The following is a 20,919-nucleotide window of genomic DNA, read 5'->3' as shown; positions in this document are numbered from 1 at the left end:
TTCCATCCTTCTTGTAACGCGCCCAACAGTCGGTGGCGCGATGTCCAAACTTATCACATCGTGTGCAAGCGCCAGTTGCAGCTTCAGGTAACACATCAGAGGCCCGCTGCCCATTTTGCATAGGGCAGTCCCGCCGGAAATGCCCGGGTTTTCCGCAACCAAAACAGGGGCCGGCTGGCCGGGTAGGTTTTCTAGCCCCCCGCTGTCGCCCGAGCAGGGGTTGTAACGCCACGGCCAGTGCAGAGGCCTGTGCCTTAGCATGAATTGCTGCCTTATCCGTCTCCTCAAGCATAGCGGCCCTACCACATGCCTCAATCATTTCCATCAGGGTCGCAGTCTTGGGCAAGGTGGCTAATATACGGCGGCAAGTGGGATTTGCATTCTGGGTTGCAAGATCAAGTCCAACTGCAGTTCTGGCCTCTGGCGTAATCACCGGAAAGGCCTCAGGTGTTAGACCTTCAAGGATGGCTTCTCTTAAAACCCCATGCCAGCGCTGTACCGGATCCAGAGGGTCCCCAGTTGGAGGGTCCCCGGGGCCAGGCGGGGCGGAAGGGCGAGTCGGATGAAAGCGCTTGTGAAGATGCGATCGCGATGATCCAGGTGGAAAACCTTCCAATTGGTCCAACTTGTCACATATATGCTGCAGCTGTCGACCCTGGCGCTCCATCTCCTTATAGAAGGCATTAGACTGAGTAAACTGAGTAAACGTAGTCAAATCGGGATATGGGTTTGATGGCACATGTTCCACCCGAGCCTCCTCTGTCCCCCCACAATCGTGGCACCCCCAGGCCCCATGGACACGGCATGGCTTTGGAGGGGGTGCATACGGCAAGGCTGTCTCCATAGGCTCGGGTGTATCGGGGGGTAACGGGACCGTAGCAGAATCAATCATGTCGGGGCCGATAGCCACACTGGAGGGTAGTGGAGCCGTAGCAGGGGCAACATCATCCATAGGGTAGGGGTTGGAAGCCAAAGGTATCACCGTGTCCTCACCACCGAAAAACTCTCTGGCTCCAACCGGCAACACAGAAGGCATTCCGGGCGTTGGGCGGCAAAGCTCAGAAAGGGCCGCCTGCACTCCTGCCTCGGCCACGAGAGTTTCTACTATCTCCTTCGCCTTATTCCATACTGGACTCAGGGAGAAGGCCTCCTTATCGCCCTGAGCCACCGACTTCCAAAGCTCGGAGCCTAGCCGCTCCCAAACAGTTTTATCAAAAATTGTACTTGGTTGAACAGAAAGTCCCCTTCTCCGTCCCCACCGCAGCAGACGGGATAACGTATCAGAGGGGAGCTTCTCTCCCTGCCGCTCCGCGATGCGCATCAGATATTCATGCACCGTCCTTTCTTCCGCTGATGCAGCGGTTCCCATGTTAGCTGCTCACCTCTGGGCTGGGGTGTGCCTCCCTTTTCAGATGCCCTGCGGCTTGCCGCTCGACACTGAGCTCAGGTGTGCCCCTCTTTTCGGACGCCCTGCGGCTCCTAGCCGCTCAACACTGAACTCAGGTGCGCCCTTCTCTTCGGACGCCCTGCAGCCGCCGCTCGACACTGAGCTCAGGTGCGCCCCTCTTTTCGGACGCCCTGCGGCTCCTAGCCGCTCGACACTGAGACTCAGGTGCGCCTCCTTTTCTTCTTTTCAGTTCAGGCCACCAACACTGTCCTCATTCAATCACGTCGGGGTCACCATTTGTTGCATCCCAGGCGTATATGAACAAAGCTCTTCAGTCAGTTTGATTGGCAGCAAAGTCCTTTATTTCTCTCCAGCATACATCTTTATACTCTTGAAGCAGGCAAGCAAGCAATTGCTAATTGGTTAACAAAATTAACACAGCCGGAGCTGTGACCCCATAGGGTAATTATCATCCTAACACCTGTTTGACTTATCATCCTATTTACAGTTAGCCGGCCGCTCAAGGCCAGCCCTTTATACACAGTTCCCAGTGTAATCGGCTCGTCCCAGAAGCCTAAACAATCTCAGCATTTCACATTCCATTCCCAACAGAGAGGCTCCAGCAGGTGTCAGAGCTGAGCCATGTTGGCAGGACAGTGGGGGGCTGACACAGCTGCTGTGATGTCCTAGTACCCTCGATACACAGAGCTCCAGCAGCCGGCATGTAAACCCCACTCGTATCGCCAGCACTGAACTCACTGACACTGCCCCAAGCCCCCTCTCCTCCTGGGGTGGAAGTGGGTGAGTAAGGGGCACTAGAAGAGGGGGGCCAGGGGCCATGGCCCCATCACTTTTACCAATGGGAGGGCTGTTCCCTCCCACTTTTTACCAGCTGTAAGGGTGAGCGACGAGGGGGGAGGGGGCCGAGAGGAGAGACCAGGGGGTCAGGGTGTGGGGAAGAGGTGGGGTGAAGGCAGGGGCTCAGGAAGGAGGGGCAATGTGAGAGTGAGTGTTCAGGGGTGCAGGGGACAGGAGCTCAGGGAGAAGGGCTGGCACGAGTGGGTGACCCCTCTACTTTGAGGGAGCTTCCATCACTCCGGGGGAGAGCACCATCCTGGATCCTGATCCATGGGCACATCTGTGTATTTGCCAGGTGCACAGAGCTCTCTGAGTGGAGACAGTTTCACACTCACCCAGGAACCTGTGCGGGGAGGCCCCACTGCCCAGGAGGCTGAGGGCTCTCACTCCCCTGCCCTGGGGGTGAAGGGAGGGGCCCTGGGGCTGCTGTTCCCCATCCGCAGAAGGGGGTAAAGGGGATGTGGACACAGACAATGTCCCCTCTTGCACTGTGAGGGGCAGACCTGGCTCCACCCTGGGCTTCAGAGCCTGGGCTCCAGCCAGAACCTGAAAATCTTTGCGGCTATTTTTAATTCCAAAGAAGGAGCCCCGCAAGCCTGAATCTGTCCACCCTGTTCCAAGACTCGCTGCTGCAGGCTGTGTAGAAGGACCCAAAGTGTCTCCAGAGTCTGGGTGTGAAAGTTCCCAGCGGGTCTGTCCCAGGGCTGGTTAATGAGATCAAGGGAGGTGGCTGGCACAGTCCTTGGATGGAGACACCTGAGCTCCTGGGGCTCTGAGAGGGTCTCTATGCCCATTATCCGCTCTGGGAGATGCCCAGGTGCAGCTGCAGAGGGTCTGTGCCGCTAGCAGCGTCCATAGGACAAATGGCTTTGGGCAGAGAGTTCAGACTGGAGCCAAGTATCCATTTTTCAGCCTGATTTGTGGGGGTGAGATCAGGGGCCCAGGGGGCATTTGTCTGCAAAGGGCAAATTAACCAGCAGCTCTGGAGTGTTTCATCGCTGCTGTCCTGAGCCTGGCCTGCCTGTAACTGCGTTTCTGGGGATGTTGACAGTCTCTCCTTGCAAGTCACTGGGATTGGGACTCCTAAGTTGCTCAGACAGGTTTGCAGTGGAGCTGGGTGAAATGTTTTCGACAAATAGTTTATTTACTGCAAAATTATATTTTGGGTCAACAGAAACTATTCGTGAATCCGTGTCGGGTTCGCTGACTGGTTTCAATTAAGAGAAAAAGGTGCTGTCACTTCCCTTGTAGCCTTTAGCCCAGTGGCTGCGCCCTCAGCTGGGAGCCCCAGGTTCAATCCCCCCCGTGTGATGCCATGAGAGCTCGACCCGCTGGGCTCCAGGTGTCTGATGACGTCCCACTGTGTCTCAACACTGCCATGGGCCCTGGGGCAGAGCGTGGGAGTGAGAATGACTCTGCAGCCCAGTGGGTCAGGCCCCAACCTGGAAGCCCAGAGTCCAGCTCCCCTGCTCCAGTGACCCTGTAATTATTGATCCATAACCCCAGTGAGGGGAGGGGTTACGGCCCCTGGCACAGCAGTGTCTCAGCCATGTCTGCCGGGGTTTCCTTGCACTGATGTAGCTGCACCGGTGCAAACCCCTAGTGCAGATGCGCTGTGCAGCTGTGAACTGGGACTGGTCCCCAGTGCAGCTTCTCCCAGATGGAGGGGTCAGTAAGTGGGGAAATGCCCCCTCCCCTCCCCACTGCCCTGACCTCATTAGCAACAGCCCATTAGTACACATTTATACCCCCCCCCAGAATCTTCCACTGTAATGCCCCCCAAGTGAGCCCAATCCAGACAACTGCCCCCGTGGGGGTGGGGCTGGGCCGGGCGAGGGGAGGGGCTGGCTGTGGGGTTTTCCTGGCTGGAAGGTGGGGCCCGTGGGGCCTGCCAGCATGGGGAGTCCCAGCTGCTCCCCCTGGGGCAGGGCTGCACCCCCAGTGTGTGTGGGGACAGCACCGACCTGCTCTGAGCGAGAAACATGGCCCCAAAGCAACAGAGATTCCCTGGGGCCTGCCTCTCCCTCCCACCTCTCTAGCTCCTGCCCCTCCCTTGCCCTTCCCCCACCCCTGTGAGGGACCCTGGACCCTGCGTCTATTCTGACCCCTCACCAACATCCCTCCCTCTCTTCTCACTCCCTTTCTGCTCCCCTGAGCCCCTGCCCCTCTACTCCTATTTTGCCTCCCTGGCACATGCCCCTGCCCTCCACCCATCTCTGCCCCACTGGGACAGCCCCTCCCTTCTCCCCCTGCCATCCTGGCATCTGCCCCTCTCCCCCAAACATCCTCTGCACCCTGGAGCCCACCCATCACTTCACACTCCCGCTATGTCCTGGCATCCACCTCTCCCCTTTCCCTCCTCTGTGCCATGTCTCCCACCCCTCCCCTCACCCTCCTATGCTGTCCTGGCTTTTGCCCTTCTTACTCCCCTCAGCCCTCCTGACACCTGCCCCTCTCCCCACCCTCTCTGACCCCTGGCACCCGCCCCTACCCTCACCCCCCTGTGCCCACCCCTCCTCTAGCCCCACTCTGACCCCCTGGCACCTGCCTCTCCCCAATCCCCTCTCCTAGCACCTCCCTCTACCCACCTGCCCTGCCTCTCACCCCGCTCTGCTCCCTGATGCTTCTCCCTCCCCTCCTCTGCCCTCCCTGTGCCTGCCCTTCTGCTCAACCCCCTCAATCCCCTGGCACCTGCCCTTCCCCTCCCCCCGCCCCCTTCTGCTGCCTCCCCCTTCCCTCCTCCTGCCCCCCAACACCTGACCCTCCCCTTGTCCCCTTCCTTCATGGTGCCCATCCCCTCACCACCCTCTGCCCCACTGACCCTGCTCTCCTCTCGCCCCTCTGCCACCATCCCCCATGCCACCTTCTCCTTATTTCTCACCCTGCCCCTCCCCTCCCCCTGTGGCTCCAGGACACCTGCACCCCTCACCACCCCTCCAGTCCCCTGGTGCCAGCTCCTCCTCTGCCCCAAATCCCAGCTCTGCCCTGGCCCCATCTGCCTCCCTGGTGCCTGCTGTTTCCTTTGCCCCCTCTGCTTGCCTGGTGCAAGTCCCTTCCCTCACCCCCCTTTAGGACTCCTGGTCTCAGCCCTTCCCCTCACCTCAGCACTGCCGCACCCCTCCCCTCACCCTCTCCTAGCCCCTGGGCCCCACCCTTCCTTTATCCTCCCTCTGCCCCCCTGGTGCCCACATCTCCCTGCACATGGATCTGCCCCCCTAGGGCCTGCCCTTCTCCACACCCCTCTCTCTGCCCCCCTTCTGCTCACCTGCTCCCTCACCCCCCATTCTGCCCCTTTGGCACCAGTGCCTGTTCATTCGCTCCCCCCACCATGGTTCCACCTCCCCCACTGCTCATCTCACCCCCTGGCAGCTCACCCTGCCCTTGATTTCCTCTGGCCCATTTGAGCTTCTTCATTCCCTCACCCCCCTCTGCCCCCTGGTGCCTGCCCCTTCCCTTGCTTCCCTGTGCCCCCTGGGGTCCATCCCTTTCTTCTGCCCTGGTGCCCACCCCTCCCCCACCCCCTGCAACTCCCTGGAACCTGCCCTTCCCTTCACACCCCTGTCCTCCTGGTGCCCCTCCCTTCCCTTATCACCCCATAGCCCTTGTGCCTGCCCCACCCCATGTCCCTCCCTCCCCCCCTCTGCTCCTGTCGCCTCCCCCTCCCCTTTCCTCTCCCAGCATCAGTCTGTCACCTCCCCTCCCCGGCCTCCCCTGACACCTTCTGAGCCCCCCCCCCCCGCTCCTCCTGCAATTCCCCCTCATTGTCTCCTCCAGGCAGAGGGGCCCTGACTCCCCTCAGGCCACAACCCCCCCCCCCAGTGATTAACAGGACACAGGTTAATTTCCCTTTGATCCCAGTGACCAGCCCCTGCCCCCAGCCCTGACTCTGTGACTCTCTCCCCAGTGGACGTGACTCTGGCTCCAGACACAGCAAATTCCTGGCTACTCCTGTCTGAGGATCGGAAACGTGTGAGACTCGGAGACAAATGCCAGGATCTGCCCAACAACCCTGAGAGATTTGATCCTTGTTCCTGTGTCCTGGGCACTGAGGGGTTCGCGGGCGGGAAGCGTTACTGGGAGGTGGAGGTGGGAGACAAGACGAGATGGACTCTGGGGGTTTGTAGGGAATCTGTGAGGAGGAAGGGGGAGTTCACACTCACACCTGGGAATGGATACTGGGTCGTGTGGCTGAGGGGTGGGCGATACAAGGCCCTCACCTCCCCCGCGACCCCCCTCCCCGTGAACGTCAGGCCCAGCCGGGTGGGGATTTTCCTGGACTATGAGGCGGGCGAGGTCTCGTTTTACAGTGTGACTGACAGGTGCCATCTCTTCACTTTCACTGGCACCTTCTCCGGGAAGCTCTGCCCTTATTTCAGTCCCTGTAACAACGCTGGGGGGACAAACGCGGCTCCCTTGATAATCTGCCCGGTCCCAGCTCAGGCCAGAGGGAATCTCTGTCCCTGACAGTGACCCCGCGGCACAGACTGGCCCCTCCCAGCCCTGCTGCTCTTCCCGCCCCCAGTGGTGGGGGTCAGTTACTGCAGCAACTGGACTTTCTGTGCTGACCAGACGCTGGCAGTTTCCCTTTTCAACTGGAGTAAAAAACTGGACACCTGGGAACCCCCAGCCCTCACCTTCCCCATCCCCTGCCCCAGGGGTAGTAGATAGTTGTGGATGAGAGACATTTACCCCTGTCAGAATTTTCTACAATGAGATCTCAATGTAAAATATGAAAGAAAAAAAGATTTAGAAAATATTGTAACAAGGTGTAAATACAATAATATTTTAATTTACATTTAAACAGTACTTCAAAAACAAGCATGTAAACATTTTTAGAAATGGAATTATTTACATTATTTATTTTTTTATTCTTCCATCTAATCTATATTGAAGTTTAACTTATCTAAATAATGTCATTTGTATTTCAACTGTGGAATACAAGAAATGCAAAATATTTATCTTAAAGTATTAAATTCTCAGACTGGGTTGTTCAGTTACAACGTACATGTGTTATAAACATCACAACTACACACATGTGCAGCTGCTCTCTCTGTTTCCCTCTCACCCCCTTTATTGTCTCTACTGGTTCTCCCTGTCAGGCAGGGCACATACACCCACCTCCTGCAGTACATCTTTGAAAATTAATAGGTTAAAATGATATAATTAATTAAGCAATATATTTAACTTAACTCACACATGATTATATAATAGTCTTTGAACTTCTGTCAGCATTAATTCATGGGACTTAACTTTCTAGCTACATATAATTGTTAATCAAGATGTGACCCTTCCTTTCTTTTTCTCACATCAATTAAGAAAACACAAATGCTCTCTTCCTATAGATAGAAATCTCTTCTACAATCCCCCATCAGTTCCTGCAACCCCTGGCTGGCAGACCTCTGTGTGAATTAAGCAGCAGGCAGTCTGCCAGGGAACCTCCACCAAGCATCTTTATGATTTTTTATGGTGCATCACAACATAGCAGCAGTTACAAGGAGCCCCCTTCCTGCTCCCTGGTTCAGCCTTTTATACTGCTGCTTTCTTCTCAGCGGTGAGCTAGTGACCACATCAGACTCCATACAGGTGCAAGTGATCCCCTCTGCCCTTCCAAACCCAAACTACTCAGTCCCTTCTACTCTAACTGCACCCAGTGGCCAGGGCCGTCCTTACCCATATGCAAACTATTCAGCTGCATAGGGCACCAAATTGCCCCAAATTTCCTGGTGCCCAACTGTCACGGACTTACAGGTCGTGCCCACTCATGGCCCTGTGCGGTCCGTGTGTATAGGGGGTGCCCCTTCCAATGAGACAGCCCTTTTCCCTGGGGTCCACTCTCTCTCAGGGTTGGCCCCTCCATCTCCTGGAGCTGCACCTCTCTGAGCCTTAGCACGTCTGTCTCTGCTGTGGGCCCCCTTGGGGAGTCCACTTGATCTGGACCCCCCAGGGCCTCCACCCCCCAAAGGGTATGCTGCAACCCGTTTCTCTAGACTGGAGTGACTCTCAGCCAACATAAAACAGCAGTCTTTATTGAGCATTGAATACAGCACAGGAAACTCTCTGATCCTCAGGCCTGGCCTCCCTCAGCACAGCACATCCCAGTCTCCCCTGCATCCAGGTGGACTCTGCCTGCTCCCCCTCTCCAGCCCCGAGCCCCTCTGCTTCCCAGCTGGGCATCTGATATCACCAGCCCCAGGCCCTGCCTCTGTCCATTGTCTCCTTTCCAGGTAAACAGGGTCGTCTGGCCTCCTCTCCTCTCCGCCCTCCTCTGGCTGGAACCGGCTGGTTAGGTCATGGAGTCCTCTCTTCGCAGCCCATTGTCCTCCCACTGGCCAGAACCGGCTGCGTCGTCAGGTCACCAATCTCTGGGGTGTCCCTCCTCCAGGCCATTGGCTGGGGTCCCAAGTTCCCTTTCCGGTCCTCTGCAACGACAAACTCCCTCTCCCCTCACCTCGTTAAATCAGTAACACCCAGTGGCACTGAGTCCCACTCCCTCTGCATGCAAACCATTGGAAAACCATGAAAATATAAGCAAATCCCCCATTTTGTCACACCTATGCAGCTGTGTGCTGCTCCAGAAGCCAGCCTGATCCCCGGCCGGCTGAGCCAACCAGGAAAGCTGCCTCCTACCCCCACTCTGTCCCCACCCCTCCTCTTCCCCAAAGCCCCTGCCCCCACCCTGCCTCTTCCCACCCCGGCTCCACCCCAGCCCCGCCTTCACTCCACCCCTTCTCCTGAGCTACATCCGGGGCACTGCAGCAGTGGTCAGGCCTGTTGTGACAATGCGGTTCTGGCGGGACCCAACCGAGTGTGCCAATTCAGGACCAATTGCTCAAACAGGGCAGTTACAGCCCTAGGCTGGGGTTTTTCCACCTCTAAGGCAAACCAAACCAGCCAGACAAAAAGGACTTCGGTTTCACCCCACTGGCTAACCACAGTCACACAAGCAATTTCCTTAGACACTCCAGTCTCCCAGTATCACCACCAGTGCGACTCGTTATGGGGATGAATGGTTATGAAAACCAACACCCCAGTAAAAGAAAAAGGTTCTCTCAATTCCAAAGAATCAAGCCCCAGGCCCAGGTCAATATACACATCAGATCTTACCCACAAATCACGCTGTTGCCAATCCTTTAGAATCTAAAGGTTTATTCATAAAGGGAAAAAGGTAGAGATGAGAGCTAGAATGGGTTAAATGCAGGGGCGGCTCTACAAATTTGGCCGCCCCAAGCAGTCATGCCCGGGAGGCGCCCCCGAGCCGTGGCAGCAGCGGACCTCCCGCGGGCATGACTGCGGAGGGTCCGCTGGTCGCGCGGCTCGGCTGGATCTCCCGCAGCTGCGGGCGGTTCGCTGGTCCGGCGGCTCTGGTTGAGCTGCCGCAGGCATGCCTGCGGGAGGTCCACTGGAGCCGCCGGCCAAGCTTCCCCTCCGCAGTCATGCCTGCGGCAGGTCCGCTGCTCCCGGGGCTCCAGTGGACCTCCCACAGGCATGACTGCGGCAGGTCCGCCAGCCCAGCCTGCCGCCCCCCCGGGAAAGGGCCGCCCCAGGCGGGTGCTTGCCCCGCTGGGCTCTGGAGCCGGCCCTGGTTAAATGGAATCAATTACACACAGTAATGGCAAAGTTCTTAGTTCAGGCTTGTAGCAGTGATGGAGTAAACTGCAGGTTTACATCAAGTCTCTGGAGAACATCCCCCACTGGGGGATCACTCCTTTGTGCAGAGCTTCAGTTTGTAGCAAAGTTCCTCCAGAGGTAAGAAGCAGGATTGAAGATCAGATGGAGATGAGGCATCAGCCTTTTATAGGCTTTACAGCAAAATGGAGTCTGGAGTCACCTGGGCAAGTCCCTGCACACTTTGCTGAGTTACAAGGTGTATCTGCCTTCTCTCCATGGGTCAATTGTGTAGCTGATGATCCTTAATGGGCCATTAAGCAGGCTAGGCAGAGCTACCACCACTAGAAACACAGCACAAATTTGAAATACAGATAGTACAGAGCTAATACTTATAACTTCAACTACAAAATGATCCATACATGTAGACACCATAATCATAACCAGCAACCCATAACCTGGTTTTAGACACCTTACATGACCCCCTTTACATAAGATTTGGTGCCACTACAGGACCTTGGTTGCAACCATGTTCTATATGGTCCCAGATTAAATCAATAACATCACACCTGTCCTGCACTCAGCAGGCGGCAGGAAGTAGAGTGATCCAGCCCCAGCCTGCTCCGCTCTGCCAGCTCCCAGCTGCACTGCCAGTGAGTGCTTGGGGGTGGTTCTCCCCAGCCCCCCAAGTCCCAAGGCTGGGAGTCAGGGGAGCAGAGAGGAGGGGTCAGGGGACAGGTCAATCCACTTCCTGCCGCCCCATGAGTGCAGGGTTGGGCCTGTCCTGCAATCACCAGGCAGAGGGAAGTGGAGCGACCAAGCCCCAATCTGCTCCACTCCGCTGGCTTATGCCAGGGGGCGGTTTCCCCTCTGCCCCCCAAGCTTGCTTCTGCCCCACAGATATTGGGCACCCCCCCACAGAGGCCTGGGGACACTTCCTGCATGGAGGCCTGGGGTCCCCCTCCCACGGGGGGGGGCAGCTGCTTAGGGCACCAGAATGTCTAGGGACGGCCCTGCAGGTAGCCTGGGTGCTCTCAGTGACCAGGGTGCCGGCTTCCAAAGGGCTCAGTCTGTAGCTGCTAACAGCCCCCGTCACACGGCCATGAGTGTGTAATTGACCATATAGTGAAAATAACACCCAATGAAAACTGTTACCTCATTGTTCAATTCAGAACCTAGATCTGCCAGTGTCTGCTCTGCACTGCCATGTTGGTATATAATGTTACATGTCTTCTTCTCCCCCTCATGCGCTGTCATAGTTCTAAGTGGAAATTCTACCTCTTTTGAAAAATCATCTGTAGCTGTCAGTACATACTGGTATCGCTTCTGTGGTACTGGATAGAGCCCAATTAAATCTGCTCCCCGCAATCCCCAGGGTTAACAACCTGTGTGCAAGAACACAGGCTAGAGTTCTCATTTGGATCTTTCCTATGACATTTTAATTATAATCCCATACATAGTAAGCAAAGTAAACGTTATAATGTGGTTTTTATAATAGTTGATGTTTCCACAAAGTCATCATCTAACTTTTGGTATCTTTCAGACATAAATAAATTCAGGCCCAACTTTTGCAATTGAAAACTTGCATAAATACAATAGAAGTAGTTGCTGCACTATGTCATCCATTAGTTTCACAGGGGCACTTGTTAGAGCTGATTAGAGGCTTAATTGTGCAGCAATAATAAATACAGAACATGATAAACAATCAGCTTGGCCAATGTTTAAAAACACTTCAGATGTATTTTACATGGGGAAAGATGCAAAGTGTTTGATTTAACCGGCCGCTATAGGTGGTAGCGTAGGCGGAGGTCAGAGGAGATGATGTAGTGGCAGGTGGGGGGGTCGCCATCACCTGGGCGTATGCCCTGGGGGTTGGGGGAGGGGCATCTCCAGAGCTAGTAGAAGGAGCAGTGGGGAGGGACGGCTCAGCCCTAAAATGTGTGTATAACACAGCCCCTAGAACGTCACCGAGTGCTTCCTCCAGAAAACCTATGACGTGACTGAGCCAGAGCACATCTTCTGAAAAGACATCTCCATGCATTAGAGCCAGGCGGTAAGAAAAAATCTTTCTTCTGCAGTGACGTGAAGTTAAAGAACATGGAGAAGAAGAAAACCTCTACTCGGGTTGTTACTGGAGCTGAAGCAGAGAGGCCAGGATAAACACGGCTGGGGCCCAGGACTGACTATCAGCAGATCTGCCATTTTCTATTCCTGGCTTTTTGACCATGAGTGAATCTCTTTGCTTCTGTGTCCCTCAGTTTCCACAACTATAACATGAAGCTAATCAAGGTTCTGGTTTTTCTCTCTCCTATTTTGCAAGGCGGGAAACTTAGATACATTTGGGGCCTGTCTACGCTACTGGTCTAGAGTGTCTTTGTAAGCTGATGACCCCCAGCTGTTGTTCAGAACCTCTGGATAACACCAGCTCCTAAGTGTGTTCTGTGCGTAGCCCCTATGGAACAGCTGGGCTGGGCGGCCTTTTCTCGCTGGGCTCTGCGGAGCAGGGTCTGGGCACTAGGGATATGAAGAGGCTCTCAAGGACTCATTCTTGAAAATAAATATCAATGAACTGCAACACAATATAAAGTCATTGCCGCTAACATTGGTGGGTGATAAAATACTAGAAGAGTGGTAATTAATGCTGAGGACAGGGCAGTGACACAGAGCAATAGGATCCCTTGAAAAGCTGGACCCATTCAAAGAAAACAAGTTTGAAAAGAACCAAATGAAAGGTCCTATGCCTAGCAGCAAAGCATGCAGGCCGCACCTACAGAATGGGGACGCGTATCCAGGAAAGCACTAACTGTGAAGAGGATTTGGGGGCCATGCTGGGCAAGCCATTCAACATGAGCACCCAGTGTGATGCTGTGGTGAACAGGGCTAACACCATCATTAGATGTAGGAAAAGAGCAGTGAGTAGCACAGGGAGGTGACACACCATCAGTAAGACTGATCCTGGAATACTGCATCCAGTTTTGGAGTCCACCTTTGAAAAAGATTTTGAAATATTGGAGATGGTACAGCAAAAAGCAATTAAACGTTTTGAGGGCTGGATAAAAATGCCTGCTAGTGAGCTATTGAAAGAGCTCAGCCTGTTTAGATTATCAAAAAGATCGGGAGGTGACATCACTGAAGTGTTGAAGTGACTTCATGGAGAGAAAATATTGGGTATTAAAGGGCTCGTTAATCTAGCAGAGAAACGCATAACAAGACCAGTGGCTGGAAACTCAAAAGAGACCAATTCATATTAGAAATAGGGCAGAAAATTCAAAAGTGAGGATGAATCACCAAAGGAACAAACTAGAAAGGGAAGTGGTGGGAATTGTCCATTTCTTGATGTCTTCTAATGAAGACTAGATGCCTTTCTGGAACGTATTTAGTCAAAAACTAGCTACTATGCTATACAGAAAGCATGAGATATGCAGGCTGTCAGATTACATGCTCTAATTTTCTCTTCTGTCCATAAAGTCTGCTAATTTATGAACAACCGAGCGTAGCCTGGGGAAGAGCATCTCGTGTTCTACTGTGTAGTCGGTGTCATCCCCACAAGAGTCATTGAGTGGGGTGATCCAGGGGAAGCAGCTCAACCATCTAATGTGGCTGGACAGGGGCAGGACATCAGCACTGCAGGGGAGGGGTGGGTGTGGCAGTGACATCACAAGGGCCTTTGGCAGGACCTCAGCCTATTAGACAAAGGTGGTGGGGAGGCGATGATCTCACAGAGAGATCTTGACATCAGCCAGGCAGGACAGGGGTGCAGGACAGGGGCAACCTTGGAGATCCCTGTGGCTTTGCTGCAGCACGTCTCCTTCTCGAGGTTTCTCCTTTAGGACTGAGAGAGAATTCACTTTCACATACGTGAGCGCAAGGAGGACCCTCTTTGGAGTTTTCTCCTTTTCTTGATTTTGCTAGACAACAGACGTCCCTGTATAGAAGGTAAGAGCTTCCAAGAGGTTTGGAACCTGTTCAAGCTGATCAATCAGGGGCCGGCTGATTTTTAGGAAAGGAAAACACTAGATTGTGGGGGCAGCATTTTATTTCCAACTTAGGATTTTGTCCCTGAGAATGACTGGGGACATTGGGGTTTCTCCTGTTTGTTTTCCCTTTTCCTGTCTCTCCCTCCTTTCTCTTCTTCTCTTGCATCTTTGTCCTTTTCCCCTGCTCTTCTTTCACCACCAGGACCTGTCTGTGCATGTGGAGTGGGGGACGGGGAGGGGTGGGTTTGCTGTCCAACACTCATTGCGGGAGGCCCTCCCAAAGACATATGGCTGGAATAGTGCTCTAAGAGTGACTCCCTCCAGTGGTGACCTGGGACATCTGGTGAGAACTCTCAGCTTTCTGATTCTCAGAGTCTCAGTGCTGATTGGGCGAGCATGGGGCTATTGTGAGGGAGGAGACTCAGGTCCTTGTTACTCACTTTTAAGAACAAGGTAATAAGACATAACCAAATATGTGTTTGATTGCTCTTGCTGCTTTTCTCCATTCATTGTCTGAGTAATTCATGATTCTCTCTCTAATGGGCTAGTTCTTCTAAAATACTTACTGAATAATTAGGTTTTAATAAAGCCATAGGCAAACCCATACTTCCAGTCACAAAGGAGTCAGGCGGCACCCTACAGAATGGGGGACAGTCCACTGGAAAGCAGTGACCCTTAAAAGGATTTTGGGGCCATATTGGATGAGCTGCTCAACATAACCTGTCCATGTGAAACTGTGGTAAAAAAGGTTAAAGCCATTCTTGGATGGATAGAGTAGTGAGTATGGAAAGGGAAGTGATCCAGCATTGGGAAGACTGATCTTGGAATGTTGAATCCAGTTCTTGTGTCCACATTTTGAATATTATGTTAAAAAAATTGGAGAGGGTACAGAAAAGATTCATAATTGAGTGATGGGGATGATGCCTTGTAATGAGACATTGAAAAAGCTCAATCTGTTTAGTATGTACAAAAGAAGAATGAGAGGTGAGTTGCTTGACTTCATGGAGAGAAAATGTTGAGTATAAAAGAGCTTTTATCTAGCAGAGACAGGCATGACAAGCCCCCATGGATGGAAGCAGAAATCAGAAAAAGTATAATGACAATGAGACCCAGATTTGTAAGAGGGTGATTCATCATTGGAACAAACTACCAAGAGAAATGATGGCTTCCCCATCTCTTGATATCTTCTAATAAAGACTAGATGCCTTTCTGGAAACTGTTTGAGTAAAAGAAAAACCCAGCTCTTCTGACATACAGGAGGCCTTAGGATTTGCAGGGGATCAGATTAAATGCTCTAATGGTTCCTTCTGGCCATAAAGTCTACTAACTTATGAAAAGCAGATTGTGGCCTGGGGAAGAGCCTCTCATGTTCTACTATGTAGTCGGTGTCATCCCACAATGAAGAGTCATTGAGTGGGGTGATCCAGGGGAAGCAGCTCAACCATCCAATGTGGCTGGACAGGGACAGGACATCAGCACTGCAGGGGAGGGGTGGGAGTGGCAGTGACATCACAAGGGCCTTTGGCAGGACCTCAGCCTATTGGACAAAGGTGGTGGGGAGGCGATGATCTCACAGAGAGATCTTGACATTTGCCAGGCAGGACAGGGGTGCAGGACAGGGGCAACCTTGGAGATCCCTGTGGCTTTGCTTCTGAATGTCTCCTTCTCGAGGTCTCTCCTTGAGGACAGAGAGAGAATTCACTTTCACATATGTGAACACAAGGAGGACCCTCTTTGGAGTTTTCTCCTTTTCTTTTCTTGATTTTGCTAGAAAACAGACGTCCCTGTATAGAAGGTAAGAGCCTCTGAGAGGTTTGGAACCTGTTCAGTCTGAGCCATCAGGTACTGGCTTATTTTTAGGAAAAGAAAACACTAGATTGTGCGGGCAACATTTTATTTCTGACCTAGGACTTTGTCCCTTAGAATCACTGGGGACATTGGGGTTTCTCCTTTTTGTTTTCCCTTTTCCTCTGTCCCTCCTACCTTTCTCTTCTTGCTTCCTTTGTCCTTTTCCTCTGCTCTCCTCCCAGCACCAGGAGCTCTGTGTGTGCAGCGGGGGCCAGGGGGGTTGTGGGAGGCCCCCACAGAGAGGTGAGACTGGAATAGTGCTCCGAGAGTGATCCCCTCGGTGGTGACCTGTGCCATTCTTTGGGCTATTTGATGAGAACCCTTAGCCTCCCACCCCTCAAAGTCTCAACCTTGATTGGCTGAGGAGGGGGCTATTGACAGGGAGGAAACGCTGGTCTTTGTTGTTCACTTTTATGACCAAGCAAATAAGTCACAACCAGTGATATGTTTGATCAGTGCTGATTCTGCTCTCCATTCATTGTCTCGGAGCAGTTCATGAGCCTCTCTAACATTCCAATTCTTCCAAAATACTTGCTGGACCATTACTATGAACAATTGTTGGTCTGTAGCTCATTTGAGAGCAACTCTGCTACTGACTTGCTGCATCAGCTAAGTCAAGTCACTGCTCCTTAGGCCTTGTCTACACTACAAGACTATTTCGAATCTACTTAAGTCGAATTTGTGGATTCGACCTTATGAAGTCGAATTTGTGTATCCACAGTAAATACACTAATTCGAATTTCTGAGTCCACAGTAACGGGGCCGGCGTCGACTTTGGAAGCGGTGCACTGTGGGAAGCTATCCCACAGTTCCCGCAGTCCCCGCTGCCCATTGGAATGCTGGGTAGAGCTCCCAATGCCTGCTGGGGGAAAAAATGTGTCGAGGGTGGTTTTGGGTAACTGTCGTCATCGAACCGTCAATCATGCCCTCCCTCCATGAAAGCGCCGGCGGGAAATCTACTCGCACCCTTCTCTTGTCGGTTACAGCGCGGACGCCACAGCACTGCTAGCATGGAGCCCGCTGCGATCATCACTGCACTTATGGCCGTTGTCAACTCCTCGCACCTTATCGTCCACCTCTTCCACAGTCAGCTGCTGAGAAATCGGGCGAGGAGGCTCCGGCAGCGCGGTGAGGAGAGTGGCGCAGACCTCTCACAAAGCAGGGTACGCCGCGCAGTGGAGATCATGGTGGCAATCGGTCAAGTTCATGGTGTGGAACGGCGATTCTGGGCCCGGGAAACAAGCACGGACTGGTGGGACCGCATAGTGCTGCAGGTCTGGGATGAAACAGAGTGGCTGCGAAACTTCAGGATGCGTAAGGGCACTTTCCTTGAACTCTGTGACTTGCTGGCCCCTGCCCTGAAGCGCCAGGACACACGGATGCGAGCAGCCCTGAGTGTGCAGAAGCGAGTGGCCATAGCCCTCTGGAAACTTGCAACGCCAGACAGCTACCGGTCAGTAGCGAACCACTTTGGCGTGGGCAAATCTACCGTGGGGGTTGCTGTGATGCAAGTAGCCCACGCAATCGTTGAGCAACTGCTCTCAAAGGTAGTGACTCTAAGAAACGTCCAGGTCGTCATAGATGGCTTCGCCGCGATGGGATTCCGAAACTGCGGTGGGGCTATAGATGGGACTCACATCCCTATCCTGGCACCAGCCCACCAGGCCAGCCAGTATATTAACCAAAAGGGCTACTTTTCAATGGTGCTGCAAGCACTGGTGGACCATAGGGGACGTTTTACCAACATCTTCGTCGGCTGGGCGGGCAAGGTTCATGACGCGCGTGTGTTCAGGAACTCTGGTCTGTTTAGACGCCTCCAGGCAGGAACTTTCTTCCCGGACCACAAAATAATGGTTGGGGATGTGCAGATGCCTACAGTGATCCTCGGGGACCCAGCCTACCCACTAATGCCCTGGCTCATGAAGCCCTATACAGGCGCCTTGGACAGTGAGAAGGAACTCTTCAACTTCCGGCTGAGCAAGTGCAGAATGGTGGTGGAGTGTGCTTTCGGACGTCTCAAGGGAAGGTGGCGGAGCTTACTGACTCGCTCGGACATCAGCAAAAAGAATATCCCTGTAGTTATTGCTGCTTCCTGTGTGCTCCACAATCTCTGTGAGAGCAAGGGCGAGACCTTTTTGGCCGGATGGGAGGTTGAGGCAAATCGCCTGGCTGCTGTTTACGCTCAGCCAGACACCCGTGCCGAAAGAATATCCCAGCGGGAAGCGCTGTGTATCCGGGAGGCTTTGAAAGCAAGTTTCCTCGGAGAGCAGGGTAACCTATGACTCTCCACTTGATTTTAAGAGAAGCTGATCCTGGGCCTGTGTCTCTATGTGTTGAGTGAGATCTGCGGTTACATACCCCGTTCTCCAAGTTTCCCCCACTTCCAAAACACGTTTTAAAACAAATTAAATGGAACAGTAATTGTTAATAAATCTTTCTTTTACTTTGCATTTCTGTTCAGGGGTTGAAACATGGACGCATACTGAGCTGGGTACGGTGTGCACTGATGTACAGACCGCTTGTACAATAGAGGAATGACAGCCTCCTGCTCCTACATAGGTCTCTGGGGTGGGGGACGGTTGCAGGTGGTTGTGCATGAAGGGGTGGGTTTGCAGGAAGGGGTGGGTTTGCAGGAAGGGGCGAGGGGTGCCGTCTTTGGATAGGGGTTTGGATGACGGCTGTGGGCTGTGGGTTTGGGCGTAGGAAGGGGTGAGGGGTGTGGGGGAAGGGTGAGTATCTGTCCGTGGATGAGGGCTCTTGCTGGGGCTCAGGGCATCGGAGAGGCTCGTGGCTACGGTGGAAGTGCATGGTAAGGGCAGCCTGCCTTAACATTCGGGGATGGCAGGCTCTAGGACCCTGGACAAGCGTACACATCACCGAATGAACCGGGGCAGCATACACCACACAGACTGACCCTGGTGCCTAGTGACTGCAGTCTGTGTGTGCCCTGCAGTTGACCCTGCCCCCAAGTCTGTACCCTGGTAATGTAGGCTATCCAGTGCAATTAAAAATCCCCTCCCCCCCCTACACACAAAGTCTTCTTACACAAAAAACGTGAAGGAAACAGTGAATAACAGCAAACCACTTTTAATAATCTACTACACAGTGGGGGGATGAAACTTGGATTTGGGACTGGGTGATCCTGTAAGGGAAGCGCTTCTACAAATTTATAGCGTGAGAGGTGTCTGGTACATTAGCGCTCTGCTGTGGTGCAGTGACAGTTCTCACGGCCCCTACCGCCCCTCCTTCTTGTAATTTTGGGTGAGAGGGGGACAGGACTTCTTGGCGTTGGAGGGCGGTTGCAGATACAGTGCAGGGGGGCTCTCTCCTCCTGCCTGCGGTCCTGCAGAACATCTACAAGGCGCCGGAGCGTGTCCGTTTGCTCCCTCATTAGCCCAAGCAGCGTTTGAGTTGCCTGCTGGTCTTCCTGCCGCCACCTATCCTCCCGTTCGATGTGTGTGTGATGCTGCTGACATAGGGTCTCCCTCCACTGGCTCTGCTCTGCCGCCTCGGCTGTGGAGCAGGCCATCAGTTCCACGAACATCTCGTCCCTAGTCTTTTTTTTCCGCCGCCTAATGTTAGCCAACCTCTGCGAGGTGGATGACGGGGCAGTCCGGGAAAGAGCCGAAGCTGTGTAATGGGAAAAAGTAAGTGATTTCCTTGAACAGATACATGTTTGCGAACAGTGAACACAGTCTAGTCAGTTTTTGTGAACAAGACCATACAGGGCACCTAGTCTCACGAGATCTCAGGACAAGTTCGAGATTTCGGAATACGCTTTCAGTGGTTGCGGTTTTGCACAGGAGAGATGCCAAGCGGGGAGGGACAGCTGAATCCGTCTAGCAGCCAGTCCTGGTAAGCCTTACAGTAGAGTCTGCTTAACAGTTAATGGATAGCTGTGCCCTCCCGTTAAAGGCAATCTGGAAAGCATAAAGTCTGAGCCTTTTCCAGCCCCTCCCGGCAGTGCACGGGAAAGATCACTGTATGCTTTTCCTCTGTGGCCTCCAACACGTGGCTGTTAAGCGAGGGTCATTCTTATGCAAAGTAAAAGTCTACCATTCACAATAGTAACAGTACACTAATTGCCCTAATTAGATGCAGCACTTCCAGAACGACATTACCCTGAGGCGGGTCACTCGGAGTCAGAGAGAGCGGATGCTAAGAGAAGCCCTGCACAGACCAGGACCATATGCTGCCATGCTTGTGGAGGCGATGATTCCCCTTTACATTAGGATGGCCTGGCGCGGAAGAGTGTGCTTCCACGGAGCACCAAATAAGGCACCTCTCCCCAGGAACCTCCTGCGGAGGCTTTTCGAGCACCTCTCTGAGAGCTTTGTTGAACTGTCCCAAGAGGATTATTGATCAATCCCTATATGTGTGGACCTACTTTTTATATAGTTTGACATTGAAAAATTTTTATATAGTATTTCTATTTTTTCTATACCTGTTTTTTAAAAAATAAATGTTTCCATGTTTATAGCACTTACTGCCTGATCCTTCCCCTGATTCTGAGTCCAGGTTAACGGGTGGGGACGGTTGGTAGGGGATCTCTGTGAAGGTGATGAAGAGATCCTGGCTGTCAGGGCAAGCGGTATTGTGTTCGCTGTCGCCTGCGCCGTCCTCCACAAACCCTTCCTCATCTTCCCCATCAGCTAACATCGCCGAGGAACTGTCCAGGTACACTATGCCATCCTCAGAGTCCACGATCACTGGTGGGGCAGTGGTAGCAGACCCACCGAGAATGGCATGCAGTGCCTCGTAGAAGCGGCATGTCTGGGGCTGTGCTCCGGACGTCCGTTTGCCGCTCTGACTTTTTGGTAACTTTGTCTCAGGTCCTTGACTTTCACGCGGCACTGCATCGCATCCCGGCTGTAACCTTTGTCTATCATGGCTTTGGAGACCTTCTCGAAGGTCTTTGCATTCCGCTTGTTGGAGCGCAGCTCCGAGAGCACAGACTCCTTGCCCCACACAGCGATCAGATCCATGACTTCCCGGTCAGTCCATGCTGGGGACCTCTTTCTATTCTTGGATTGCCCGGACTCCTCTGCTGGAGAGCTCTGCATCGTTGCAGGTGCTGCGGAGCTCGCCCCGATGTGCAACCAGGACGTCAGATTCAAACTGCCCAGACAGGAAAATGAATTCAAATTTTCCCGGGTCGTTTCCTGTGTGGCTGGTCAGAGCATCCAAGCTCGGACTGCTGTCCAGAGCGTCAACAGAGTGGTGCACTGTGGGATAGCTCCCGGA

At 53.2% G+C, this 20,919-nt stretch overlaps 1 protein-coding gene across 2 annotated transcripts in view; it reads left to right on the top strand.

Moving 5' to 3' along the window:
- LOC123346488 (butyrophilin subfamily 1 member A1-like) overlaps positions 1 to 20,919 on the top strand; it is a 111,774-nt gene that overhangs the window by 49,891 nt on the left and 40,964 nt on the right. Inside the window, exon 8 of one of the 2 annotated variants that reach the window (XM_044983917.1) lies at positions 6,150 to 6,788. The exons of the other annotated variant lie outside the window; for it this stretch is intronic. Coding sequence (XP_044839852.1) covers positions 6,150 to 6,709 — 560 coding nt within the window. The 3' untranslated portion in view covers positions 6,710 to 6,788. Of the gene's footprint in view, positions 1 to 6,149; positions 6,789 to 20,919 lie in introns of those variants that run through there. 2 annotated transcript variants of the gene reach the window in all.

The sequence above is a fragment of the Mauremys mutica genome, chromosome 12 (assembly GCF_020497125.1).
Source record: "Mauremys mutica isolate MM-2020 ecotype Southern chromosome 12, ASM2049712v1, whole genome shotgun sequence".
NCBI classification, from domain to species: domain Eukaryota; kingdom Metazoa; phylum Chordata; order Testudines; family Geoemydidae; genus Mauremys; species Mauremys mutica.
The sequence above is the reverse complement of the archived record's forward strand: the minus strand, read 5'-3'. Positions and strand labels throughout refer to the sequence as shown.